This window comes from Brassica rapa, chromosome A01 (genome assembly GCF_000309985.2).
Source record: "Brassica rapa cultivar Chiifu-401-42 chromosome A01, CAAS_Brap_v3.01, whole genome shotgun sequence".
NCBI classification, from domain to species: domain Eukaryota; kingdom Viridiplantae; phylum Streptophyta; class Magnoliopsida; order Brassicales; family Brassicaceae; genus Brassica; species Brassica rapa.
In genome coordinates this window covers 1,785,735-1,811,918 of record NC_024795.2, presented here as the reverse complement: position 1 = coordinate 1,811,918, position 26,184 = coordinate 1,785,735, and the positions used below count along the sequence as shown (strand labels likewise).

Genomic DNA, 26,184 nt, shown 5'->3' with positions numbered 1-26,184 from the left:
AAGGTTATTTTTTATATAAAGCGGAGTTAACTTGTCAGTGTTATTTCCTTACAGATTTATATATAGTGGTAAGCTAGACGCATGAGCTTCTCTTTTTTTGCAAGGTGTGTAAGAGGCTAAGAGCACATCAAACACGTTCATAAACTTGCCTTTTTCATAGAGAAAAGGAGAAGATGGGTTTACTGCCACTAATGAAGAAACTAGCTTTCGTCTTTCTTCTTGTTTCAGCTTTTGCTCTCTCTTCTGCAGGTTGTTTCTTACCCCTCGTTCTACATAGGCCCTGTTCGTTTGCTCACCCAGGTGATCCATCTGGGTGAAGATGCAAATTGATGTTCGTTTAGTGCATTATAATGCTACATCCAGATGGATCACCCAGCTGAATTTTTAAAAACTCATCTCAAATTCTCACCCAAATGAAGGTGAGTCTTGATGGTGCATCTCGATGCAGATGCATCTAGTTCAGTCCAAAATGATAAATGACAAAAATGACATTTTAAAATCAAAATATTATTTTCAAACCGTAAATTCTATATTTTTGCATATACTTTTTTTCACTATAACACAAAAATTCATTTTCTCGCAAAAACGGAAAAACACACTTTCCTGCCAAAACCGCAAGATGCATTTTTCCGCAAAAAAACATAAAACACACATTTTCATTAAAACACATTTTTCGGCTAAACCAGTAAAACCACACTTTTCGACCAAAAACGCATATTCCTACCAAAACTCCAAAAGCATTTTCTGGCCAAAACCGCAAAAAAGCATTTTCCCGCCAAAACCGGAAACATCGCATTTTCTCGCCAAAACAAAAAAAAAACGCATTTTTTCGCCAAAACCGAAAAACACAATTTTCTCGCCAAAACCGGAAAACGGAATTTTCCCGCCAAAACAAGAAAACAGAATTTTCCCACCAAAACCGGAAAATGCATTTTCCCGCCAAAATTGAAAAACACAGTTTTCCCGCCAAAAACGAAAAACACAATTTTTCCGCCAAAACCAGAAAATGAAATTTTCCCGCCAAAACTGGAAAACAGAATTTTCCCGCCAAAACCAGAAAACTGAATTTGTCCACCAAAACCGAAAAACGCATTTTCCCGCCAAAACCGGAAAAACGTATTTCCCGCAAAATCGGAAAATGTATTTTCCCGCTTTGAAAAAACGCATTTTCTGCCAAAACCGGAAAAATGTGTTTTCCCGCAAAAACCGGAAAAAATATATTTTACCGCCAAAACCAGAAAACGAAAATTTCCCGCCAAAACCGGAAAAATGCATTTTCCCGCCAAAACCGGAAAACATATTTTCCCGCCAAAACCGGAAAAAACGCATTTTCCCGCCAAAACCGGAAAATGTATTTTTCCGCCAAAACCAGAAAAAACTTATTTTCCCGCCAAAACCGGAAAAACGCATTTTCCCGCAAAAACCGGAAATGCGCATTTTCCCGCCAAAACCGGAAAAATGTATTTTCCCGCCAAAACCGAAAAAATGTATTTTTTCGCCAAAACCGAAAAAATGTATTTTCCCGCCAAAACCGGAAAAATATATTTTCCCGCCAAAACTGGAAAAATGTATTTTCCCACCAAAACCGCAAAAATAACTTTTCCCGCCAAAATCGTGAAAAAAAACTTTTCCCGTCAAAAACACTTTTTGCGCCAAAACTTCAAAACACACTTTTTCCGTCCAAACCGCAAAAACGTATTTTTCCGCCAAACCCATAAAACATATTTTTCCGCCAAAACCATAAAATGCACTTTTTCGCGAAAAATACATATTTCCTCAAAAACCGCAAAAATATTTTCGGCCAAAACCGTAAAAATGCTATTTTTTCGCCGAAACGTAAAAATTATATTTTAGTCATTTTATTAACAAGTCCACCTGGATGCAGATGGAAGTTAAAAAGTGAAAAACAAACGAACATAGTTGCATTCAGATGATTCATCTGGATGCATGGACGAAATGAAGAAACGAACAACACCCAGATGGAGCATCTAGATAAGACATCTAGATGGATCATCTGGATGCATCTTCCAGATGTACAAACGAACAGGGCCATATTTATATATACTTCGTTTGCAGCTTTTCACAGCAGCTTCGTGTGCGTATTAACTGCTCACTATTTTAGAAAGTAAGATTAATACTTGTGCTGCACATGTGCATTTTCTAAACAAATCTCTTCATTTTTTTTTGGTAGGCCGACCATCCATTCTAATCTATAGCCAAGACGACAATAATCAGGAGGTTAGTCGTTTATAGTTGCCAACTACCATGCCTTGTATATATATGGTTATTATTCCTAAAGCAAAATATGTTTCAAGAATTAATTAGAAGATTTCAAGAATTACTACTAGGATGATACGTTGGTGAATAAGAGTATGTTCTATATGTGGACAGTTGGTGGAAAGAAGGATACATGAACATGAGAGAATACTGAGGATGAATTCAAGAGACTATGGTCACTTTAGTCCTACACCAAGGCTCGTCAGGCCTCCTTTCAAGCTTATCCCCAACTGATCATGATTCATATTATGGAGCAACTATATAGATGTCGACTTTGTGAGATGTATGATATATATATACCTAAAGACTAACACTGCAAGTTATCATTTAAGTTTGAAGATATGTTATGTAGTAAGCGATTCTATAGTCTTTGAGGTGTGAAATTGGTGAAAATGCATGTTACTTTTCATCACTACAATATATGGCTTGGTTATCATGCAACATTGCAATTAATGGGTGATAAGTCATTAAGGAGATATATTCGTTTACTAAGTCACTATGTATTTTCAATTGTTTTTTTTTTTGGAAGCTTCCACTAGAGTTCTAAATCTCATGATTGTTATATTGTTGTACCAAAATAAATAAACCATGGAATATCTTCTGCTTTAATATGCTGAAACACAAAAATAAACGTCTTGATATAAACGTGTATATATAAGCAATTTATTCACAAAAATATATATATTAAATAATAGATAAATCTACTCAAATTGCTTTTAATGAATTATAAATGTTTTATATGAATTATGCAATTTGTTTTATCAACTAATTTTGGCGAAAATCAGTTTCTTTGAAAATCAGTATCTTAATATAATTTAACATCTAAAAGGGATACACATTGTTTACGTTCATCCCTTCCAAATTAAAAACAAAAAAATAGACTTAAATATTTTTTTTGTAAAATATTAGCTCAATTCTACCTCTAAACAAACATTAGTTAATACCATACCGCATGCGTTTAATTACAGGAAACCAGGATTAATGTTCGCCTCTTGCAGTTCTCAAAATTCATTCCACCCATATTGTATTTGGTCCCGGGTGACCTAACCTCACTTATATTTTCTTACAGAAAAGAATGTTTTCTTTATACAAATAATTAAAAAAAAAAACTTTTTCTCTGACCAACTTTCTTCAACTACAGAATTGAGACTGAGCATAACATCACTCACACTTACTCTTTATTCATCCCCCATCCATTGCTTTCTTCTTCAAGATACAAAATCATGCATCAACTGTGAAGAGCCTATCCTGTTTTGGTGACTCCCAGGGTTCACATACTCTAGTTCAGCTCCGGGGATGGCATGCTCGTAAATATCCACCCCGGAAAATCTGTTGTAACTTGTACGCCTCACTGCAAGACCATACATTGCGAAATTTGAAGCCCTAGAGTCAAAAACACACTGCGTACCACCACTAATCTTGAACTCCCCCCCCCCCCCCCCCCCCCCCCCCACCGTCCATCTAACCACCCTAGACCATGCCATGATCCGGTTTAATTAGTCTGGTCTTGCAGAAACTCATGAGCTCGATCTTCATCCTCGTATATTCTTCCACCATCGGCTTCCATAAACTCACATACGCATTTATAAACCAGTTTGAAACCTTACACAAATGAGCTGCTCTCTTTTCTTTCATTTTTTTGTTATTTTTCTATTTTTTCTAATCTTGAGAGCTCTAAGAAGAGCCTTTCCTTTTCTCTGCAGATGCTTACCCCAATTTTTGCTCTGTATACGCTTAAAATTATCTTTTCATAAGAGCAAAAACTAAACATCCTTTTCTCATTTGGCAAGACTTGAACATTTTTCCAAAATCAAAATAATATTTTCTATTATGGGATTATATCCAATTTAAGAAAAATATGGGCTTATATTACCAAAGCCCAATTGATCATAGTATGCTACAAACCCATAATGAAAATTTCACCAAACTTCTTTGTCCAGAATACAAAAAAAAAAAACAAACATAACATAAAACTCCTTGTTTGACAAAAAAAAAAACATAAAACTCCTTTGACATAGACACACAAAGCTTAGCTCTTTGCTCATAACACCCACACTCCTTAGTTCAAGATCTCACCTGTAATGGGTGAAACATGTTGGTTCGTGGACTGCTGTCCGTTCTTGGAACCTCTGACAACCATAGACTTTGGAGGAATCAAACCGGCCCTGAAAAGCATGTTTTCGACCGAGTCCGTTGGTTGAGCCCCAACAGATAACCAGTACCTGCAGACAGAGGGCAAGAGATCAGAGATAAATCATATGCAAATGCAAGAGAGAATCAATTTCTTCCAACATCTGCGCTTTGGAAGATACAATTTGCAATCAGACAAAGCAAAAAAAAAAAAAAAAAATCAAAGGCTCATGGTAAACTTGCAATAGATCAAAGGGAAGATGATAGTTATCCATGACTAGAGAAAATTATATTAAAGGAAAAACAGAGACACTCCTAGTGAATGATGCATTAGGTGTAGAGACAAAAGAACTAAGATACAAAGAGTTAAGAACTTTAATGTCATCACATTAGAGAGTATACAATCTAATGCATCAAATTATCTTAGATGGTGTCAAGGCTGTTTCATCCATAACAAATTATCACATCTTACTCATCTTATGGTTGTTACTCATCTCATGGTTGTTACTTGTTACATTAGAGAGTATACAATCTAATGCATCAAATTATCTAGATAGTGTCAAGGCTGTTTCATCCATATCAAATTATCACATTTTAATAATACTAAATATACACAGAAACAGGAAAAATGAAGAAGGTGGAATCATACTTGATTCTGTCGAATTTGAGGCTCACTCTGTTCGCATCCTCCTTCCCTGAACAGATTACAAAAGTAAATTCATGTAAGCATAGACATAGAAAATGACTGAGGAAGGTAAAATAAGAAGATGATTGGAACCTTGGAGTGGATCATAAAACCCTAACACCTCGATTTGTTTGCCGTCCCTCCTCGATTTGTCATCCGCGGCGACTACACGATAGAAGGGTCGGTGTTTGCAACCGAAACGCGCGAGCCTTATCTTCACCGTCATTGAAAACTGAGGTCACACGGAGAAGAAGAAGAGGAAGGTTTTAAGCTGGTGTTTGTGTGAGTTTCATCACCCCTATCCACATTCTATATCCATGGGGAAAATCTAAACAACGTGCCGTTTTATTTCATTAGAAACGGCATGCCTTGCTTATTCCATGGGCTATATTATATTTATGAGGCCACTGATTCGTCGTAACCAAATTTATATGGCCCAGATAATTTGAACTATAAGTTGTGATTTTGATTATATATCCCAGATAATGTGATTTAGATTTGCAAAAACTTTTTTAAAATGTGAATTTTTATTTCGTTTAAGAACATCCACCAACTATTCGGATTCCGGCCAGAATATTCTTAATTTTGAGATAAATTTTCAAAGAAATCAGATTTATTGGTATCCACATTCGGATTACAAGTTCTTCATTGCGTCATTAATCGTTTTAGTATGTTTTATTTAACCGAGCAGAGCAGTCTGAGTCTGGGACGTATCAGGCTCACATTGACTAACAGCCATAAATTTTTAGAAGCATCGTATCAAGAAAGCTACGTTCATGCTCACATTGCAACAGTACAAGTTTTTAAAAGATGCTTTTCAAGACAATTTATTACTCAGACATTTATCTCAAACCTCAACCACCCACATGTCGAGTGATGCGTACATCCTACGAGAATGACTCTTCGAGCAAGCAACGTTCACAAGTTTAACAAGCCCACAAAGATAACCAGATTAACCACCACCAAACATAATGATTAGATAACCTTCACTCAGATTATCCATTTGAATCCAACATTAGTTAAAAATGCAATGCAAGATCTGATGACCTCTGATAAAAGATGCGATTCATGTACAATGAAAGTTTCAGAGGAATCAGATTTACTTAAGAATCAAATGACAAAGCAATTGAACTACCATTTACACATCAACCAACCAAGAAACTGATGAAATTCTAAACCGGACTAAGACTAAGGATCTTGATTATTGAAGAAAGCATCGAGAACGAAACTTTGGAATCCACCACGATCAGCACTTGAACTTGAGGCCGAGACCACCATGCTTACCGCGAACGCAACCAGGCTTCAAGTGCGAATACGGAGACGTCTTTGAGGTCAAGACCTTCGCGATCGCTCGTTTCCCCAGTTTCCTCATCCTCTGCCTCCCCAGCTTCTTGCACACGCTACGCGGCACCAGCTCCTCGTCGAGATCATACGAATCGTCGTAGGAATCGCCGTCGTCAACAACGTGATCGCTGTCGCCGCCGTCGTCGTAACAACCACCGCGATTAGCGTAATCTCCCAACGTAATACCAAATGAATAGGTGGAACCTCCGCGGAGAAGCACCATCCGCCGCTGAGCCCATCGAAGGTGCTTATCGTCGACTTGATCGCGAACGACATCGTCATCGCCGGCACCGTCGAGATCCAGATCCGCGGGGAGTTCGCCAACGTCAGTCACAGGGAGAGTCTGAGGCGGCGGAGAGATGACAAAGGAAGCGTCGTCGTCAAGAGATATGACGTCATCGTCGGAGAGACTGTCGACGGAGAAGGAATCGTCGGAGTACTCGCCGTCGGAGGGGTTAACAACTTCCCAGAGGTCGAGATCGAGATCGAGATCGTCTTCGTGGTTGAGAACGAGAGGAGACATGGTGATAACCCTGGATCGATTCGCCATTTCTTCGAGATTAGTTTTCTTTTGATTTTTAATTTTAATCTGTTTTGATTGATTTTTTTCTAATGAGGAAGTTACCTCCTTTAATAGAAGCAAAAGCGGAGAGAACCACCGTGTGTTAACGTGTGGCGATTGGTAGTTTCAACTGTGGAGGATACGTAATTGAAGCCAATTATATTTCGCCACGTCGTCTTTCTTGTGCCATGTCAGCGTGGTATCAGAGTTGCCGGTGTAAAAAATTAGTAACTGGAACTGTAATTCGATCTCATCCACTAATGGTACGAATTACGAATATACCATTTCTGATTCAACAGAAAGAATATCTTTTTTGGCTTTTATATAATTTGATCGTTTATAATTTTGTTTGCAAATTAAACTCAAAAATTTCCAATTATATTTTCTTCACACTTTTCTTAAATTAAAACCACTACATATTTTAACAAAGAAAAACATTTTATAATATCACAAAATGACTTGAACTTTCTTGTTGGGCCTTGGCTTTATAAATGAATAGGTTTATAGTAAGCCCAAGTCCATCACACATTCTTCTTCTTTACAAGTATGATTTTCTTGTCGGCTTTGGTCTAGCTTATACAATACCGTAAGCAAAAGGGCCCGTTTCTTCCTGCACTCATCATTTTCATGCCAACAAGTTTTTTTATTCTTCGAATAAACATAAAAAATGTGAACCCTCCTTGTGAGTTGTAGCTCTAGGAAAGCAAAGAGTCCTTCGTTTTCATCGATGAATGAATAAACTAAACCATTTAAAAAAAAATCGTAAATTAGAATATTCCCTGGACGAATCAGATCGATCCAAATCGCAGGTGAGAGGACTCCTGCATTTTCTCCCATTTTCTTAAACCGTCTCTGAATCTCAGATCGTCGCAGGAAACAAGTCGTTGCGTTTGCGTTTGCGTTTGCGTTCGCCAACGAATCATACATTGTTATTGTCACTGAGACGCCGTCGAAAAGGAGATCGTTGTGACCTCTGAAACGATGGGGAGCTTGGGGACGTTACTGAGGTATCCGGATGATATATACCCTCTCCTGAAGATGAAGCGAGCGATCGAGAGAGCGGAGAAGCAGATCCCGCCTGAGCCACACTGGGGTTTCTGCTACTCAATGCTCCACAAGGTTTCTCGTAGCTTCTCGCTCGTTATCCAGCAGCTACGTCCCGAGCTTCGTAACGCTGTACGTATTTCTTCTCTCGATCGGTTACACGTGTGTGAGTGTATGTATATGTATGCGTTGTTGCTTGGTCAGTCAACGCATTTATTGTTCATGTTTTCGATCATTTGTTTATTCAGTACATTGGATGTACCCATGGGGAGGATTATATGTTAGAACTTAGTTCTGCAGATTGGTGTAAATTAGTTTTTAGATTATAACTTGAGCTCGCTAGTCGGTTATTAGGCACCTTTATAGGCCATGTTCGTGTTTACGTGTCACGCTCCACCTGCGACTAAGTTTACTTGTTGTGATCAAAATTTTGTTAAGTCTTAGTCGCTGTTTTTTCGGGCGACTTGAATCGGAACCTACGACTGATCACGCAACATCAAAACGACCAATCGCATGCGACAACAAAACGAACTAAAATACTAGATGAAGCAATGATTTCTTTTAATATAATTTTTTTAATGAAGTCTGGCTCAATTGGTAAAAAATGGGGCTAACAATCTGTGACTGGTCGCAGCGACAGCAAAACGAACAACCAGTCTCACAGGTCGCGCCATAGATAAAAGAGCATGGCCATAGAAGATTAATGTTTAAGCGGGTGCTTAGACCAATTTTTTGAATGCTTAGTTGCGATTTTTAGAATACTGAGCTGCATAACTAGGAATCTATTTGTTTCTTATATACGTTTGTTACCACATTTGAGGCTTTAGAGGGACGTGTGACGCATAGAAGAATGTTTTAAGTTGTTTATAACTTTTCCACGTATCTTGATTCCTTTCACATGCCTATCAAGATACTTTCTGTCCAATTTGTCAGTATCTCATATTCAGTTGCCTTTTGTTTTGTTTTTTTTTGTATAGGTGTGTGTATTCTACTTGGTTCTTCGAGCTCTTGATACTGTCGGTTAGTGTTTCGTAAAACATTCCTTAGTCATATTAGATCCGTCTTCATTAGTCATGCTCCTGCGGTTAATATTTTATATATTTTTTTGGTATTATAGAGGATGACACAAGCATACCAACTGATGAAAAGCTGCCCATCCTGATTGCTTTCCACCGTCACATATACAATACTGACTGGCACTATTCATGCAAGTTTATCGAGTCTTTTAATCTTTATCTTTCATATGCTATTAATATTTTTACTGTTTAACTTACAGATTTTACTCTTTTTTTTTTTTAATTATAGGTGGTACGAAGGAGTACAAGGTTTTGATGGACCAATTTCACCATGTTTCTGCAGCATTTTTGGAACTTGACAAAGGGTTAGTTCTGATGTTTTCCCTCACACTTCTGTTCTGGCTTATAGTTTTTTTTTTTCATGTTGTTTCACGTTTATTGATTGAGTTACTGAATTTGTTGAAGTCTAATCTGCTTTCTCGCAAATTTATACCTTGGTATATGAAGGTATCAAGAGGCTATCGAGGAAATAACCAAAAGAATGGGTGCAGGAATGGCCAAGTTTATCTGCCAGGAGGTTTGTCATACAATCATCTTCGTTGCTCTCAGTTTCATTTAGAATCTCTAAAATATCAACACTTATTGTCGTGTTTCGTGAAGAACTGAAATGATTTGTGTACTAATCCAGTTTTCCCTGTTACACGCAGGTAGAAACTGTTGATGACTACGATGAGTACTGCCACTATGTTGCTGGGCTTGTGGGTTTAGGTCTGTCTAAACTCTTTCTCGCTTCAGGATCAGAAGTTCTGACTCCAGATTGGGATCATATTTCCAATTCAATGGGTTTGTTTCTTCAGGTACAACAATGTATTATGACACGTACAGTGTTTCTTTCTCAAGTTTTTTGTCATCTTTGACAATTTCAAATAATTCATAGATCATAACATTTGATCTTATTTGCAGAAAACAAACATTATTAGAGATTATCTTGAGGACATTAATGAGATACCAAAGTCTCGCATGTTCTGGCCTCGTAAGATTTGGGGCAAATATGCTGACAAGCTAGAGGTGAATAATACCATTTCTCAACCTCTCGTCTCAGGTTGGATGTTACCCATATGGCCATATTGACCATTTTCTAACAGTGTTCTTCCTTTTATGGTGAACTATATATCCCAATGTAGGACTTAAAATATGAGGAGAACTCAACGAAAGCAGTGAACTGCTTGAATGAAATGGTCACCAATGCGTTGACGCATATTGAAGATTGTTTGAAGTACATGGCTGCGTTGCGTGATCCTTCTATATTTCGGTTCTGTGCTATCCCTCAGGTCAGATTAATTAGTTTTCCTAACTAAAACTTTACTTTAGAGTTATCTACTTCTTATTGAGAATTATTTTTCTTGTTTTTCCATGTAAAACGAAACCTGCATTAATATCTCTTTGCTTGGATGTGTTTTCTTTGATCAGATCATGGCGATTGGAACACTTGCACTATGCTATAACAATGTACAATTATTTAGAGGAGTCGTGAAGCTGAGGCGAGGTAAGATGTTCTATCTTGAATTTGGTTTGCACACCTTTTTACATCATCATATCATTTAGATCTTAAGCCTTATATTTTTCATCAACAAACTTGAGAACGTGTTGCAAGAAATCTCGTCTGAAATATTGTTGAACAACTTTCAATTGTTTAGGTCTAACTGCTAAAGTCATTGATCGCACAAAGACAATGGCTGATGTCTATGGTGCTTTCTATGATTTTTCTTGCATGCTAAAAACAAAGGTATGTCATTAGCTCATCTTCTGTTATTTGACTTTTCACTCTGCTCTGCTCTAAGAAGAGGATAATAGAATTAGTATTTTATTTTAATCTACATAGGTCGACAAGAACGATCCAAATGCCAGTAACACGCTAAACCGACTTGAAGCCGTGGAGAAAGTCTGCAAAGACACTGGAGTCCTTCAAAAGAGGTGCATAATTTTCTTCTTCTTGTCTTCTCATCCTATTAGATTAATATCAGAGTAGAATAAAAGGAACATAATCTTTATATTTTTGGCTGGGTTTCTGATGAATCCTTTTCTCTCTTGCTCAGAAAATCTTATGTTAATGACGAAGGACAATCCAATGTCTATGTAAGTTACATATTCCCTTCCCTTTTCATTAGAAGTATCTATTTCTCTCTTGTTTTAATAGATACATTACTAATGGTCATCATCATCCCTCTTTCTCTACCGGAAAATGCAGATTGTGATGCTTGTGATTCTACTGGCCATAGTCTTTGCATATCTCAGAGCAAACTGAGTGATCAGTGTGGACAGTGTGATTCTTCGTAGGTTCCATTTTTATTCACGCCACTCTCTTTCCTTAGAAACTAAAATCCTATTCAAGATTGTTTTCCAGAACAAGAGAGTTTAAACTTGGTTTGATCCTCTAAACCACCATGGATTCTATTTTAGTTATCTTATCTTTTCTGTAGGTGTAATAAACGTGCGCATTTCTATTTTTCTCCTTTGTGTTTGCTTTTTGTGACCAAACATTCTTTTTCCTTTTTTTGGTTCTTTCTTTTGTCATGTTTAATAGATCTCTAATCATTTTCGTCCAAATGGATCCAAGGTTTGATTACTTGCAACCAAAAAACTCCAAATGCAACGAGTAGAAAAAAACAATCAAGAAAACAGATGTTATACGAGTTCTCAACTATGAATTAAATAATGTTATGGCACCAATATGTAGAAAAATTAATAGATTTGACTCAAATCAAATATTTTTTGTGTGAACCAAGTGACTCGAATCAAATATTGGGTTTATAAGGGCCTGACTGGTTCAACCGCAGCGGTTGCGGTTGCGGTTGCGGGAGTTTGCGGATGCGGGTGGTTGCGGTTTCTAGCGGTTTTAAGAGATTTGTACGACTGGTTCTGCGGTTAGAAATTGGTGCGTTTGCAGGATACTTATGACTGGTTAACTACCAAATGCAGCAGCAGTTAAATAATAAATTAACAAGATTTACATTTTATACAATATAAAAATATCAAAAATAATAATATTATAATAAATATAAAATTTATATTAGAAAGTTATAGTTTAATTTTTTTTAAAAATATAGAAAATATTTTTATTTTAAAGTTTTATAATATTAATTAAAATTTAATTGATATATTTAAGCATTTTTATAATTTCAATTTAATTTTTTATTGAATTTTTTTTATTTTGTATTTATATTGTTTTGGAAAAAAAATAATTTTTTTTGTCCTCCCGCAAACGTCCGCAACCGCAAACGCTTGGAACCAGAATTTATGAGGTTCAGATTTGGAGCGCTTTGGAGCGGTTTAGAACGGTTTGAACGATTGTTGCAAAACGCCAGCAACCGCTACCAACCGCAAAAGCTGCGTTTGCGGGTGGTAGCGGGAAAACCAGTCATACCCTAAATCACAGTAAGAGAGAGTTACAACAGTGTGAACTGGTCCCCCTCCCTTACTATCCCACAACAATTTGCTCCATACTATGTCGGCAAACAATGTTAAATCTCTCTGAGAATATAAAAGAGAAAAGAAAATATCAAGCTTACATCTTTTATTTTCAACGTTTCGCGTGAGGCACGCGGCAAGCAAAGCCTTTTTAAATGCCAAAACAGAACATAGTTGGCCCCAATAATACATGTATCACCGTGGCACGTTAGGAGTCTTACATTTTTCATTACATAAACTTTGCTGTTTTGTTCCCCCCAACGAATCCGCCATTCTTCTTCCCCTGTTTTTGACTAGAGTTTGTAAAGATGGGAAGCTTGAGTACAATTCTGAGACACCCTGATGAGATTTATCCACTCTTAAGGTTGAAACTTGCTATTATGAAAGCTCAAAATCAGATCCCTCTTGATGATCCACACTTGGCTGTCTGTTACTCATTGCTCCAAAAAGTTTCTAGAAGCTTCTCTCTTGTTATTCAACAATTAGGCACCGAGCTTCGCGACGCCGTACGTAGATTTATTGTAGAGTTTAAACTTTATTTGTCCAACTAACTTTTCCTGTGGAAATCTTTCTTTCTATATACAGCAATGCTTACATTTTAAGGTACAGTAACATTTTAACCATTTTTCTATTCATTTTTTTTTGTTATTAGGTGTGTGTGTTCTACTTGATTCTCCGTGCTCTTGATACTGTTGGTTAGTCCTTCATCTTTTGATTTTCCATCTTTCTTTTTTCAATGGCAAAAGATTACTATCATCTACTCTTTTGTTGTTATTACTACAGAGGATGACACAAGCATACCAATCGAGATCAAGGTGCCTATTTTGCTAGCTTTCCACCGTCATATATACGATCGTGACTGGCATTTTACATGTAAGTAAGAAGAGCCTCTTACACATCTTAATATTTTTCAGTTGCAGATGTTTATTTTTTACTTAATCTACTCTTAAATCGATTTTAGGTGGTACAAAGGAGTACAAGGTTCTAATGGACCAGTTTCACCATGTTTCTGCAGCTTTTCTGGAACTTGAAGAAGGGTTAGTTAGTTATTTAGTTCTACTGAATTTTTAGAATCTCTTTCCGGCCATATAAAAAAATATTATGTTGTTTTCTTAACTTATATTAAAGGTATCAAGAAGCTATTGAAGATATAACTAAAAGAATGGGTGCAGGAATGGCCAAATTCATTTCCAAGGAGGTTTGTGATACAAAGACTCTTTGTAATTTTTAATGTTGTTCGTTTCAGTTACAACTTACAAGTCTTTCAATGATTAACTTAGTATGTTAAGAGCTAGAAGTGGATTTTGGTATGGACAGGTTGAAACGGTTGATGATTATGATGAATACTGCCATTATGCTGCTGGACTTGTGGGTTTAGGTTTGTCAAAACTCTTGCTCACTTCAGGATTAGAAACACTGACTCCAGACTGGCAGCAGATTTCCAATTCTACAGGTTTATTTCTCCAAGTATGTATCAGCATCACAATATGACATTTTTTTATATCTTTTTCTTTTTGTAACACTACATTTTTTTTTATATATTTTTGTAATATTTTGGTTAAAAGAAACTGTTGTCTTATTTGCTAGAAAACAAACATTATCAAAGATTACCTTGAAGACATTAATGAGATACCAAAACCGCGCATGTTTTGGCCTCGTGAGATTTGGGGAAAGTATGTTGACAAGCTCGAGGTGCTTACATCTCACTCTCAAGCTCTCATCTACACAGATCTCTTTTTTAAATCTTATAAAAATGCCAATGCAGGACTTAAAAAATGAGGAGAAATCAACAAAAGCAGTGCAGTGCTTGAATGAAATGGTCACTAATGCATTGATTCATGTTGAAGATTGTTTGAAATCTATGGCTGGATTGCGTGATCCTGCAATATTTAAGTCTTGTGCCATCCCTCAGGTTAGATAATAATGTTACCTTTACTTTAAAAGATCTCGTTGAGATGTTTGAATATTGTTTTCTCCTCTGCATTGATATTGAATATATTTTATTTTTATCAGATTGTGGCGATGGGAACACTTGCATTGTGCTATAACAATGTACAAGTATTTAGAGGTGCCGTGAAACTGAGGCGAGGTAAGATGTTTTTTAAATCTCGAGCTTGCTCATGCAATCTTTAAAACACATTAGTCTGTGAGTCAACTGATATACTGACAAAAGATTTGTTTCTGTTGTAATTAGGTCTAATTGCCAAAGTGATTGATCGCACAAAGACAATGGGTGATGTCTATGGTGCATTCTATGATTTTTCTTGCATGCTAAAAACAAAGGTATATTTTCCTGTGCTACGTGATCTTGATCATCTTCTCGTTTGAATTTGATATTTGCAGGAAATTTCTCGAATATATTAGTATATTTCGTGTTTATGTTGGTTTGTATATTGTTTAATAGGTGGACAAGAACGATCCAAATGCCATGAAAACACTTCAACGACTTTGAGAAAGTCTTTTCTGACTTTTTCTTCTTGGTTTCTTTTCTTCTTATTTGAAGTTCTAATTAATCTTATCTCTCTCTTTTTTTCTGGTTAGAAAATCTTATGTTAACGACGAAACACAATCAAAGGCTCTCTTGGTAAGTTAATTTAATCATGTTTTCATCAAAATAAATATATAACCTCTAATAGCATAGTTTACTGATGAACCTTCTCTGTATACGGAACTTGCAGTTTTTAATGCTTGTTCCCCTACTGGCCTTACTAGTTTTAGCGTATCTAAAACACACACATATTAACGCAAGTGACTGACTCTTTAACTTAGTCAACTCGAGATCCTGAGAACATGATGAACATAATATCTTGGTTCCTCCAAGATTTTATCAAACTCTCTTTTCTTGTCAGTCCTTTTAGAGGACTTCTTTTGCTCTGAATGCATGAGATTGTATTTACTCAGTACCTTCTTTTTCTTGTTTTATCAGATACAGTTTGAAAAACTTGCCTTTCTTCATGTAATCTTTCCCTTGTGTATGTTAATGTTAAGTATGACACTGAATGTACAAACACAACATGAACCAGAAATTTGTAAAATCAATATTTGAAAAAAGAATCACTATGTGAGAGTAACTGGACAATTGCAACAGATAAAATCCAAAAAAAAAAAGGAAATGTATTCACATATGAATATAGGCATTAACATCAAATGCAAAAGACATGGATCCAAATCCAATATTGAGATAATACATAAAAATTGAACTCTTGTTCAACTGGGCATCATTATCAGATTCACAAAATCACAGAACTCTTGCATCAGCTCTTTATCCTCATGAACATGGACTTCTGGTGAATCTTTTTTTTCTCTTTCCACATAACACACATAACACACACAACTCTTCTACAAAACCAAAATCAGTTCCATAACCAGCAAAGGGAACCACAACGTTACCTTCCAATTTTCTCAAAAGACTTCAGAGACTTTGCTAGCAAGAACTCGTTCCCTTCTTTCGATGTACTCATAAGGGAACCAACCCGCTTTGCCTTTGCATTCACCTTCTGCCCATCCGTTGCCTGTAACCTGACATTGATCATCAACCAGACAAATGTATTATCATCATACAATCAATCCTGAAAAACTGTATCGGTTAAACGTAAAGGAGACATTGTTGGGTTTACTGTCAAACCTTTCTAACAACAACGTATTCACCAGCTGTTAAGCTCAGCTCGACATCTGTCACACCGTGATATGGGAACAAGACCTGAAAAATGTTTTATCAAAGAGATTAGCATACCTCTCCTAAGAAATCTACATGTAGTCTTTCAAGGCTGAGTAGCATACCTCTCCTAAGAAGTAACCCATGCTATCTGTTGATGTGTCATGCATGTGAGATGCAAACACTCCATTCGCTTCCTCATACGATGGAGGTGGCGGCATATTGTCTGCATTTGAGGAGGGAGTAGTGGGGGCTTCAATACGTTGCCTCTCAGATACCATCTGTACGTTCAAACAATGTTCAATTTTGCCCTTAGTTGACTAATATACTTATGTACTGACTGTTACTAATGAACAGTCACCAACCTCTCCTTCGAGCTGATCAAGTATTTGGAGGACTCTTTGATGGTAGGCACGTTCAGATTCAACCTTGAGATAAAGAAGTGCATTTAGGTAAGTAAATTCAAAGTTAACCTAAAAAGGGAGCTTGTAACTAATCACACGCTACCATTGAAATAAGCCGTTCAAGAGTCAATTTTTGCTGTTGATCCTCAACGGAAGATAAAGCAGAAGCGGCTTCCTTCCCCAATGTTGTCATATTTGCTTTTAGGTCTTGAAGTTTCGCTTCTGCAGATTCTAGTTTCGTCAAGATGTCAGGATGGCCTTGTGACTCCCTCGCCTTTGCTTGGCGTCTGGCAACTTCTGTCGCCTGTTAAGATTTAAAGCGAGTGCATGAGTAAACACACACATTCCTATGAAAGACAATCAAAATGCTTCATGGTACCTGAGCTTCAGCTTCTTGGCGAATTCTGTCATAACGTTGAGCAAGATGTCTAGCATCCTCCAACGGAGCTCCCATGACCATTGCTCGTAATGGCTCAGCAACCTAAAAGTTTCAGATTAAAGATCCAGATTGAGATGTGATTGTAGTAGCTAAATTGCAATAAAGGAAGAAGGAAGCAAACATCATGAATCTAATAGACTTAAAGGATCATCTATAGATACATGTAAAAAATCCAGCTAAAGCAAGAAGTCATTCCATTAACCATGGCAGGAAAGTAATTCTTTGTGTAGTTATATAACATGAAATTATGCAAAATATATGACTTGATGGAAGATGAGAAAGACAAACCTGTGTGCCGAGAGCCTTCAACATATTCCCACGCTCTTTCTCCATCTGTGCACGAGCACGGCCATAGCTGAGTGCAGCCCTAGTCAAGACGTTACCATTTGTACATGTGTTTTCTGAACCATATTTCCTGCTATCCTCAGACAGTTTCGTCCCTGAGGAACAATAAATGAGTGAAAAATTCTTCCAGAAAATCTACGTATATAACAGACATTATAAGATACTTTTAGTCAACACTCAAGGGGAAACAAATCACCTATTTCAACTTGTTTGGATCCGGTGACTATATAACCTTCCACCCCACGAACAATATCTCTTTGGTAATGCTGAAAAAAATAAAGAACGCATGAGTCCAAATTCATAGCGTACAAAACTTCAAATAGTCAAAGGCTTTAGAAGAAAAATAACCTTGGCAGCACGGGTGGATATGTAAAGCTTCTCAAGTTTCTGATGCTGATGAAGCTCAGCATTATCCGATAAACCAGAGCCGTGTCCTCCTCCTCCAAATTGCTTGAACACAGCCTTAAACCATTAAATTCCACAAAACTAAGTCAATGCACACTACTTAGCCAACAAAACAACATTAACATAGTTTGAAACACAAGCATCAAACAAAAAGCATAACATCAAAAGCAGGAGATGTTATATGTAACTCTCCGTGGCTACATCATTTCTACATTCAGGTGCTAATATCTATAAAACCAAGATAATCAAAAAAAAAAATCATCAATAACTTAAGATCAAGACATCATCAAACCAAATACCAAATTATGCAGAAGACTGAAACAATCCCAATCTCACATCGAATCCATTGCTCATTAAGTCAAAGACTTATCGATCCAAAAATAAAAAAGGTAGCTCCTTTCGTCATTTGATTCACCAGAAACCAACAGAACCAGATAAATACAAATGGGCAATCTAAGAAACGGGATCTAAACAAAGGGGGAAGATAAAGTTTGAAAATTTTCATTTTGACCTGCTGCTGTCTCGCGACTTGTTCCCTCAGCCTGCTCGCTTGTTTCCGTATCGCATCCATTTCTCAAATCTGATCGCAGCTCTTTCTCCTTCGAGTTCCCCCTCCGATTACGAGCTCGGAGATTCGAAATCGCGAAATCGCGTTGGCCTCCCCCAATAAATTTATTTCTCTGCTTTCGAATTCTTTATACACTAAAAATAAAATCAAGTAAAGTCTCTGTTTCAGAAGGAAGTTTCCAAAAGTTAGTGTACTGGACTATTAAGGCCCAGTGGGCTTGCGAATAAAATCCAGTATCTATAAGTTTATTTTTAAATAAACAAAGAGAGTCTCTGTGTTAGACCGAAGGTCTCAAGAGTTGGTGTATTGGGTTATTAAGGCCCATTGGGCTTGCAAGTCAAATCCAGTAGCTATAAGTTTATTTAAAAAAGCGAGGGGAAACAAAGCTGGGCCGTGCGAAACCTTAGATACATATATAAAACTAGAAGCCCTAATATATTTAGGTCTTTCTATCTCAGTTGTTGAAGCCGCTTCTTCATCATCCTCTAGTCGTCAGCACCTTCTGAAGATCCATAACCATGGCTGTCGGGTAATGCTCCTCTCTCTACCTCTCTTACCCACCTTACTGTATCTGAATCTCTCTCTCATTCTATAGGAAGAACAAGAGGATCTCCAAGGGTCGTAAAGGAGGCAAGAAGAAGATGTAAGTAAAAAAACATTATCATTATCCCTCTGATTAAAAAGTTTTCATTTTTTTAGTTATGTTTGAGTTAAAGTTTGTAACTTGATGATGCAGTGTTGATCCTTTCTCCAAGAAGGATTGGTATGACATCAAGGCTCCCTCTAACTTCAAACAGAGAAATGTTGGCAAGACTCTTGTTTCTAGGACTCAGGGTACCAAGGTAATTTACTTTAATATTGATAGAGATTAGTCGAGAAAGGAATTAGCTTTTTGGTTGGTTGCATTGTGATTCGTGTGTGTGTGGTTTCAGATTGCCTCTGAGGGGTTGAAACATAGAGTTTTTGAGGTTTCACTAGCTGATCTCCAAGGTGATGAGGATCACTCTTACAGGAAGATTCGTCTCAGAGCTGAAGATGTCCAGGGCAGGAATGTCTTGACCCAGTTCTGGGTATGTTGTAGTAACTTACTATCTTACAAAAGTTTTGATTTTTTTTTTTGCAAGTAGTTGAACAATGTAAAACATTCTTTGTAGGGTATGGACTTCACAACCGACAAGCTGAGGTCGTTGGTGAAAAAGTGGCAGACGTTGATTGAAGCCCATGTCGATGTGAAGACCACTGACAGCTACACCTTGAGGTTGTTCTGTATTGGTTTCACCAAGAGGCGTGCTAACCAGGTCAAGCGTACTTGTTATGCTCAGTCCAGCCAAATCCGCCAGGTAACGTTAACATTTATCAAAACCATATGCTTAAGATGGCTCCTGTTGTTGACATATGGTTTTGTTGGGATTGTTTTAGATCCGCAGGAAGATGAGTGAAATCATGGTGAAGGAGGCTTCGTCTTGTGACCTTAAGGAGCTTGTGGCCAAGTTCATCCCTGAGTCCATCGGGAGAGATATTGAGAAGGCCGTTCAAAGCATCTACCCGTTGCAGAACGTGTTCATCCGTAAAGTCAAGATCCTCAAGGCTCCCAAGTTTGACCTTGGAAAGCTCATGGAGGTGAGTTTTGAAATCTCACATTAATGTCTTGGTCTTGACTATGAAAGGAGTTGAATCTTACTTTTTTTTGTTCTGTTTGTTATTAGGTGCATGGAGACTACACAGCAGAGGATGTTGGTGTGAAGGTAGACAGGCCAGCTGATGAGGCAACGGCTGAAGAGCCAACTGAAATCATCGGTGCTTAGAGGATTATAGATTTGTTTCTTTTTCGTTGGAAAAAAAAACTAATGTTTATGTCGCCATTGTTGTGGAGTTCTTTTTTGTTTAGAGAAACTCTAATTCAGTGGGTGACTGGTTTTGAACTCGTTTTTTGAACGGATGCTCTATTTTGAAACTCAAACAATTTTCTAAAACATCATCTACACTACTTACGGTGAATAGAGACTTAGTACTTTGAACACACTACTTTATCAAAGAAAAAAAGATCACTAACTCGAGAACTACTTGCATTTCATACACAGATTTGAAGCTGTTCCATTACCTTAATGTGATAAAAACATACTAAACAAAAAAGCAGAAAAAGGGCGATGATGCAAATGGAGTAGAGTAAGAGGAAAATGTGACACGTTCACTTTTTGCCCCCATTCCACTATCGTCGCTTCTCACCATACCAGCCTGTTCCCTCTTTTCTTATTGACATTATCTTACGTTTTGCCTCTTATTTTCCCAAAAATGTAAACCAGCCATTGGCATACACTAGCTTTCGGAAAAAAAAGGTTAAAGATACATGAATTTGTATAAAGAAGTATACGAATATAAGTATAACACCACCACCCAAAGTTGGCAAAAAAAAAATCAGTACCAAACTAAGTGATCGTAACTACTCGTTCATAAAACCAAAAAAAAAAGATTCCAAATTAGGACACCTCAGTTTTAATAAGATTCTGACTTAATATTTGGCGATGATTATATTAATTCAGTTTCTTAAACATAAACTAAGAATGAAAGACTGCATAATTGAAAGGAAAATACTTTATAATGACATGTATTATTTTATAAAAAAAAAGATTGTTAAAGGAAGTTGGCTATAGTGGTCGCTTTGGTGAACTCCACTCCAACGGTGGTTTGTATCTTCTTCATTCCCATCACTACCACAATCCACACTCTTCTTCTGCTTCTTCTCTTTTGCGTAGTGGTGTGTTAAAGAACTTTTTATTGTTGAAAAAACTTAAATTATGTTTCCTTTAGTGAACTTTTATATATGCTGTTTTGGGGTTGAAGAAGTGTTTAAATTGAATTTGATTTTTAAGAACTGTGTTCTTTGATTTAAATTTATATTGTACTATATTAAGAAAAAAAATTGAAATAACATTTCGACCGTTTTAATAGTAAGCAGCATTTCGTAAGAAAGTATGGTCAACTCTTTTGACAAGATCAAGCTAAATTGGCAATGATATAACCCTTTACATAATAATTTTTAAAATTTAAAATAGTTATATTATAAAACTCAAGAATTCAATCAAAGTGTATTGAATAATGTGAAACGGACCTGACTTATCAATTTTCTGACGCAAGATAAGCCCAAGCCAAACATCCACGTACAGAACTCTTTGATTTGGTCCAAAGAAAATGAAAAAAAAAATCATAACGTTTTCTTCATTTTTGTTACTTTAGGAAAAACAGAATCTAAGAACAAGTAATTAACTAAATAGAGTAGCAGCAACAACCAAAGCTGCAAATAATAAATTATTTTTTAGAGATAGCCATACCAATTTATATACTATTTTAATGAATTCTTAATATTTACTCAAACAAACCAAATATATACAAAAAATACAATTTATAACATGTTTTGTAGACATAATGTGAAAATTCAGAGGCTAAAAAGAAACCAGATACAATACTAACACTACCTTGGGAAGAGCTTTACAGATAAAACCAAGTTATGGATATGGGCAGTAGTTTGATGAATGGAGCCCAGAGTATGACGCTAATTGTTCAGTCTTGGTTTGTTTAGTCTACGGTCATGTGCTAAATAGTGTAATTACTATAGAAATAAAAGCGATGGCTCAATGGATGATTTTATTTATTAAAAATGGATTAGACTTAACCCTGATTTTTAAGAAATAAAAGGACACATCATCTTACACCAAAATGAAGAGGCAAATAAAGAAGACGCAAAGCATTGATTCTCCCAAACTCCAATCCTAAGAATCATACATGAAAGAAGATTTTGTAATATTCCACAAACTGTAAACCATTAAGAAAAAAAAGAGCTTTAACTTTAGGAATTGGAAGCACATCACACACAAAACACAAAGTCTCTGTTTCACCTTTTAACCCATTCAAGAATTTTCCTTTAATTTCAGTGCCCCTCTTACTTTGCTTATTTATCTATCTATCTCTCCCCCTCTGTTTCTTCGCCTTCTCTCAGCTTTTCATCTTTATCAGGTAAAGAATTATGATAAGCATATCCCTGCACATATCTCTCTCTTTCTAATTTAACAAAAAAAGTTTGCATGCGCAGACGGTTTTGTATATCATAAAGTTTAGCTTTCTTTAGCTACTTTTTTGCTATGTTATATGTATGGTTCATGGTTGTTGTAATATTGAGAAGTAAGACCATGTCAAGTGTTGAAACTTAAAAGATTTTTGTATGTATGTGTGTACGAAAGAAAGAAAGAAAGAGTGAATGGAGCTGTGGACAGAAGCTAGAGCCCTAAAGGCAAGTCTAAGAGGAGAAGCTATCAAACATCAAGTGATCGTGTCTGAGGAACTAAGCAGAACTTCTTCTGCTGAAGATTTCTCCGTTGAGTGTTTCCTCGATTTCTCAGAAGTTCAAGAAGAAGAAGAAGAACTGGTCTCTATTTCTTCTTCACAAGAAGAACAAGAACAAGATTGTTGTAACAATAGTTCACAGCCTTGCATTTTTGATCAACTTCCTTCTTTGCCGGTAAATTTAAATGCCTTTTTCTTGTAATTAAAGAAAATTTAGTTGAATTTTTATTTATTATTTTCTGATTTTTTTTTAGGATGGAGATGTTGAAGAGCTTGAATGGGTATCTCGTGTAGTTGATGATTGTTCATCACAAGAAGTCTCACTTCTCTTCACACAAACCCTCAAAACAAAACCAAACTTCTCATCTCGAGTTCCGGTTAAACCAAGAACCAAACGGCCTAGGAACAGCTTAACCGGCGACAGGGTCTGGCCACTCGTTTCAACCAACCAACATGCAGCAGGAGAGCAGCAGTGGAGGAAGAAGAAGAAACAAGAACCGGTCATTGTGTTTCAACGAAGATGCAGCCATTGTGGCACAAACACCACACCTCAGTGGAGAACCGGTCCGGTCGGTCCAAAGACCTTATGTAACGCATGTGGAGTTCGGTTCAAGTCCGGTAGGCTATGTCCGGAATACAGACCGGCGGATAGTCCGACGTTCTCTAATGAGATACACTCAAATCTTCACAGGAAGGTTCTTGAATTGAGAAAGAGTAAAGAGTTGGTTGAAGAAGAAACAGGTGAAGCTATTACTAAAACAGACCAAGTCAAATTTGGCAGCCAAAGTGGTAGAGAAGACTTAGGTAAAATGTAAACCTACTTTTTTTAGCATTATCTCTAGTGTTGTGTAATTTTAACAACTTGCTTCATTACATTGGAGGCTGTTTTGGAATTAGTCTATAAAAAATGGGTTTCTCTATAAAACAAGATTATGTAATTTTTAATGATGTGAGAGACCACCACCACTACTTACTTAGAATGATTTTGGTCCATGTAAGGTGGCATAGTCGCATAGACTTTTTGTAAGTATGTGGCAAACTGTAATAGCTAATACTTTATAGTTATATTTTGTATATCCTCTATCATGACCAGAGATTTTCTATCTCATCTAAATAGTAAAGTGATTCTCCTTGGCAAAGCAACACAAAACGCAGACCATTTTACAAGCATAAAATGTTTTAATTTTAGACTGGTGATAACATGATTAACAACACATAATAGCGTGCACACATAATATACTGACTTTGATCTTATAACTTCAAGTTCTTACTTTATATAATCTGCTACATAGAGACGTACAATAGAAGGACCACAGTTCCATGCATGGACCCTTTGGTCGGTAGTTTCAAAAAGGTTATTTCATAAACTAAATATCAAGAGAAGAGTAGCTTTATCACGTGCAATCTCTCTCTCTCTCTCTGGTCTTCCCCAAGCGTATACATTACTCAAGAACTCTAAATCATGTTTTGCTTGGTTTCTCCAAGAGAACTCTTCTCACAACACGTGACCTAGCTCAACAACAAAAGATTCTAAAAGAAATCGAATGAAATTTTAGAGTAAAACAAATTATAAAGTATCCACGGGAAACGCAAGTCTCTCATAAACTGTGGCTTCAGAAATATTTGGTATATTCCATTTCCAATTAGTTACAAATAAGTACATAGCCAACAATCCGTTGTAGTCTAGCTGGTCAGGATACTCGGCTCTCACCCGAGAGACCCGGGTTCGAGTCCCGGCAACGGAGCATACTTTTTACAGTGTATTGGTTTGGGGCCCAGTCTATTTAAACAACATTCCTTTTTGCACCATGTTTGGGTCCGTTACGTTTGGGCCAAATATTCCAATCACTAGCCCATCTAAAACTTTCTCCTCTGTCCCTCTAACTGGTCCAGAAGGTTAGAAAGAAGAAGAAAGAGAGTGTAGAGAGAGACTCAAAATCAAAATCGGGAATCAGAAAACAAAAAAATGAGCGGAGTATCATCGGCGGCGTATTTCGCGCGGCGAGTGGCGCAGAAGGAGAGGGTTCGAATCCTCTACAGACGCGCTCTCAAGGATACTCTCAATTGGGCTGTCCATCGCCACATCTTCTACCGAGACGTAAGTTATTCTCATTTCACCGATCTCGCTAGCGATTTGGGTTTTTTGATTCGTCGATTTTTCGTTCCCTTTATCAGGCTTCTGATCTGCGCGAGAAGTTCAATGCTAATCAAGACGTGGTAAGTGTTAATATACTCTCTCTTGTATGTATGAAGTCTTGTGTAATGTTAATTGCTTTGTTTCGCACGTGTGAACCATGCCGATGTTCCATAACTTCTCGTGTTGAGTTTGGTTATACACTCGTAATCATTACAATCTAGGACGAACTCTGCTTTTTCTTGAGATCAGTTAGCTTGTTATTATAATGATCGTGAATTTTACGTTTTGAGTCTATTCAGGGCCGGATTTTGAGGGCTTTAGGCGATTTTTGTAAAGATTTAATTAAAAAAAAAAATTAAAGAAAATTTGGGAGTTTTTTCAAAAAATTTAGGGGCCTATGTATATGTATTTTTTTTAAAAAAATTTGAAGACCGTAGACAAATGTTTCATACGGCTTTGCCCAGGACCGGCCCTGAATCTATTTCCCTTTGATTGGGGGGATATTTGTAGGAGGATGTTGACAGAATCGACAAACTGATTGCTCATGGTGAAGCAGAGTACGACAAGTGGCGCCACCCTGATCCTTATATCGGTATATAGCATCTTTAAACCAATTAATGAGAATAATCATGGTAGTTTTCATTGGAAGGCGTGTCACGTTAGAGAACAAGGACGATCTACTTCTTCTTGAGTTGGATTTTAAATGACCTCCCACGTTTTTTTTTTTTTTGGTAGTTCCATGGGCACCTGGTGGCTCAAAGTTCTGTAGAAACCCCACTCCTCCTGCTGGGGTAATCTTTCTTCTAAACACTTATCACTTTCTTATTCACAAGTTCTTATCTTCTTGTGTGGCTGATGCAGATTGAGATTGTGTACAACTACGGTCAAGAAGACAACCCTTAATCCTCACTTTCCATATTTTTTTATACTCATCAATAAAGTAAGTTGGGATCATTTATCAGATGCTCATGTTGCATGGTTAAATAGTTTCGTTTCAGTCTCATAAAATGTCCCATAAGACATATGCCCAGCGGGAACCACTAAGTTGTTAAGTTTTCAATGGTGTTTGTTATTCTACTGCAGATTGAAGCATCCCGGGGTGGCTTATGTTTCAGAAGATTTATTTATTGAAGACTTTCAAGGTTGACCAATTGTAGTTTTCAAAGGTGTTTCGTTCCAGTAAGCCACTCTTGTTTCCAACTTGGTTTATATTACCATGTGTATCATGGATGTTCCGACCATGAAAAACTTTGTTTTTACTTTGGCTTTTTTTTTTTCATAGCGAAATGAGGCCGGTTTAAACTGAACAGAACTTTGGATACCATGGCTGGCTCACACATTGTTTGTTTGTTTTGTCTCCTCTTTTG

The 26,184-nt window shown here is 36.9% G+C and overlaps 9 protein-coding genes and 1 non-coding gene across 13 annotated transcripts; 7 read left to right on the top strand and 3 right to left on the bottom strand.

Annotated features, from left to right (window-relative positions):
• Positions 1–3,139, top strand: LOC103836428 (protein CASPARIAN STRIP INTEGRITY FACTOR 2-like). Its single transcript, XM_009112718.3, has 3 exons — positions 1–249; positions 2,192–2,238; positions 2,392–3,139. Exons 1-3 carry the CDS (start codon positions 174–176, stop codon positions 2,509–2,511), a joined length of 243 nt encoding a protein of 80 aa, XP_009110966.1. The 5' UTR covers positions 1–173; the 3' UTR covers positions 2,512–3,139.
• A 902-nt stretch (positions 3,140–4,041) lies between these two features.
• LOC103836333 (30S ribosomal protein S16-1, chloroplastic) lies at positions 4,042–5,445 on the bottom strand. Its single transcript, XM_033286544.1, has 4 exons — positions 5,186–5,445; positions 5,057–5,102; positions 4,286–4,499; positions 4,042–4,253 (listed from the first exon to the last, which is right to left on the bottom strand). The coding sequence occupies exons 1-3, from the start codon at positions 5,316–5,318 to the stop codon at positions 4,337–4,339; spliced, it is 342 nt and encodes a 113-aa protein (XP_033142435.1). The 5' UTR covers positions 5,319–5,445; the 3' UTR covers positions 4,042–4,253; positions 4,286–4,336.
• Positions 5,446–6,064: 619 nt separating this feature from the next.
• Positions 6,065–7,131, bottom strand: LOC103836256. The gene has a single exon (XM_009112530.3). It carries the CDS (start codon positions 6,984–6,986, stop codon positions 6,339–6,341), a length of 648 nt encoding a protein of 215 aa, XP_009110778.1. The 5' UTR covers positions 6,987–7,131; the 3' UTR covers positions 6,065–6,338.
• Positions 7,132–7,566: 435 nt separating this feature from the next.
• LOC103836099 (squalene synthase 1) lies at positions 7,567–11,665 on the top strand. Its single transcript, XM_009112432.3, has 14 exons — positions 7,567–7,807; positions 7,872–8,174; positions 9,020–9,062; positions 9,160–9,249; positions 9,348–9,423; positions 9,566–9,635; positions 9,766–9,915; positions 10,022–10,126; positions 10,243–10,389; positions 10,529–10,604; positions 10,756–10,844; positions 10,941–11,032; positions 11,155–11,194; positions 11,307–11,665. Exons 2-14 carry the CDS (start codon positions 7,980–7,982, stop codon positions 11,361–11,363), a joined length of 1,230 nt encoding a protein of 409 aa, XP_009110680.1. The 5' UTR covers positions 7,567–7,807; positions 7,872–7,979; the 3' UTR covers positions 11,364–11,665.
• Positions 11,666–12,834: 1,169 nt separating this feature from the next.
• LOC103836007 (inactive squalene synthase 2) lies at positions 12,835–15,519 on the top strand. Its single transcript, XM_033286507.1, has 13 exons — positions 12,835–13,032; positions 13,179–13,221; positions 13,310–13,399; positions 13,488–13,563; positions 13,655–13,724; positions 13,844–13,993; positions 14,114–14,218; positions 14,292–14,438; positions 14,540–14,615; positions 14,721–14,809; positions 14,931–14,986; positions 15,063–15,110; positions 15,205–15,519. The coding sequence occupies exons 1-11, from the start codon at positions 12,835–12,837 to the stop codon at positions 14,976–14,978; spliced, it is 1,092 nt and encodes a 363-aa protein (XP_033142398.1). The 3' UTR covers positions 14,979–14,986; positions 15,063–15,110; positions 15,205–15,519.
• A 46-nt stretch (positions 15,520–15,565) lies between these two features.
• LOC103835912 (SH3 domain-containing protein 2) lies at positions 15,566–18,501 on the bottom strand. The gene is made up of 10 exons (XM_009112146.3): positions 18,286–18,501; positions 17,718–17,831; positions 17,566–17,635; positions 17,313–17,464; positions 16,965–17,066; positions 16,689–16,889; positions 16,547–16,609; positions 16,307–16,462; positions 16,152–16,226; positions 15,566–16,045 (listed from the first exon to the last, which is right to left on the bottom strand). The coding sequence occupies exons 1-10, from the start codon at positions 18,343–18,345 to the stop codon at positions 15,929–15,931; spliced, it is 1,110 nt and encodes a 369-aa protein (XP_009110394.1). The 5' UTR covers positions 18,346–18,501; the 3' UTR covers positions 15,566–15,928.
• A 219-nt stretch (positions 18,502–18,720) lies between these two features.
• On the top strand, positions 18,721–20,329 carry LOC103835819 (40S ribosomal protein S3a-2). The gene is made up of 7 exons (XM_009112037.3): positions 18,721–18,871; positions 18,938–18,985; positions 19,079–19,184; positions 19,275–19,412; positions 19,497–19,682; positions 19,762–19,962; positions 20,049–20,329. The coding sequence occupies exons 1-7, from the start codon at positions 18,861–18,863 to the stop codon at positions 20,145–20,147; spliced, it is 789 nt and encodes a 262-aa protein (XP_009110285.2). The 5' UTR covers positions 18,721–18,860; the 3' UTR covers positions 20,148–20,329.
• Positions 20,330–20,691: 362 nt separating this feature from the next.
• On the top strand, positions 20,692–23,761 carry LOC103835559 (GATA transcription factor 3). 3 transcript variants are annotated; one of them, XM_009111937.3, is made up of 3 exons: positions 20,692–22,353; positions 22,582–22,855; positions 22,935–23,761. In XM_009111937.3, the coding sequence occupies exons 2-3, from the start codon at positions 22,595–22,597 to the stop codon at positions 23,493–23,495; spliced, it is 822 nt and encodes a 273-aa protein (XP_009110185.1). In that variant the 5' UTR covers positions 20,692–22,353; positions 22,582–22,594; the 3' UTR covers positions 23,496–23,761. The 3 variants fall into 3 exon arrangements, with proteins under 3 accessions (XP_009110185.1, XP_009110121.1, XP_033142404.1); XM_009111873.3 differs by having other exon boundaries at positions 20,693–22,353; positions 22,578–22,855; XM_033286513.1 differs by having other exon boundaries at positions 20,693–22,855.
• A 489-nt stretch (positions 23,762–24,250) lies between these two features.
• On the top strand, positions 24,251–26,156 carry LOC103835339 (NADH dehydrogenase [ubiquinone] 1 beta subcomplex subunit 9). Of its 2 annotated transcripts, XM_009111531.3 has the most exons (6): positions 24,524–24,778; positions 24,856–24,897; positions 25,328–25,409; positions 25,553–25,608; positions 25,679–25,757; positions 25,901–26,156. In XM_009111531.3, exons 1-5 carry the CDS (start codon positions 24,647–24,649, stop codon positions 25,718–25,720), a joined length of 354 nt encoding a protein of 117 aa, XP_009109779.1. In that variant the 5' UTR covers positions 24,524–24,646; the 3' UTR covers positions 25,721–25,757; positions 25,901–26,156. The 2 variants fall into 2 exon arrangements, with proteins under 2 accessions (XP_033142432.1, XP_009109779.1); XM_033286541.1 differs by lacking the exon at positions 25,328–25,409 and having other exon boundaries at positions 24,251–24,778; positions 25,901–26,138.
• TRNAE-CUC lies at positions 24,353–24,425 on the top strand. The gene has a single exon. It is a non-coding gene; the product is annotated as a tRNA-Glu (tRNA).
• Positions 26,157–26,184: the final 28 nt, after the last annotated feature.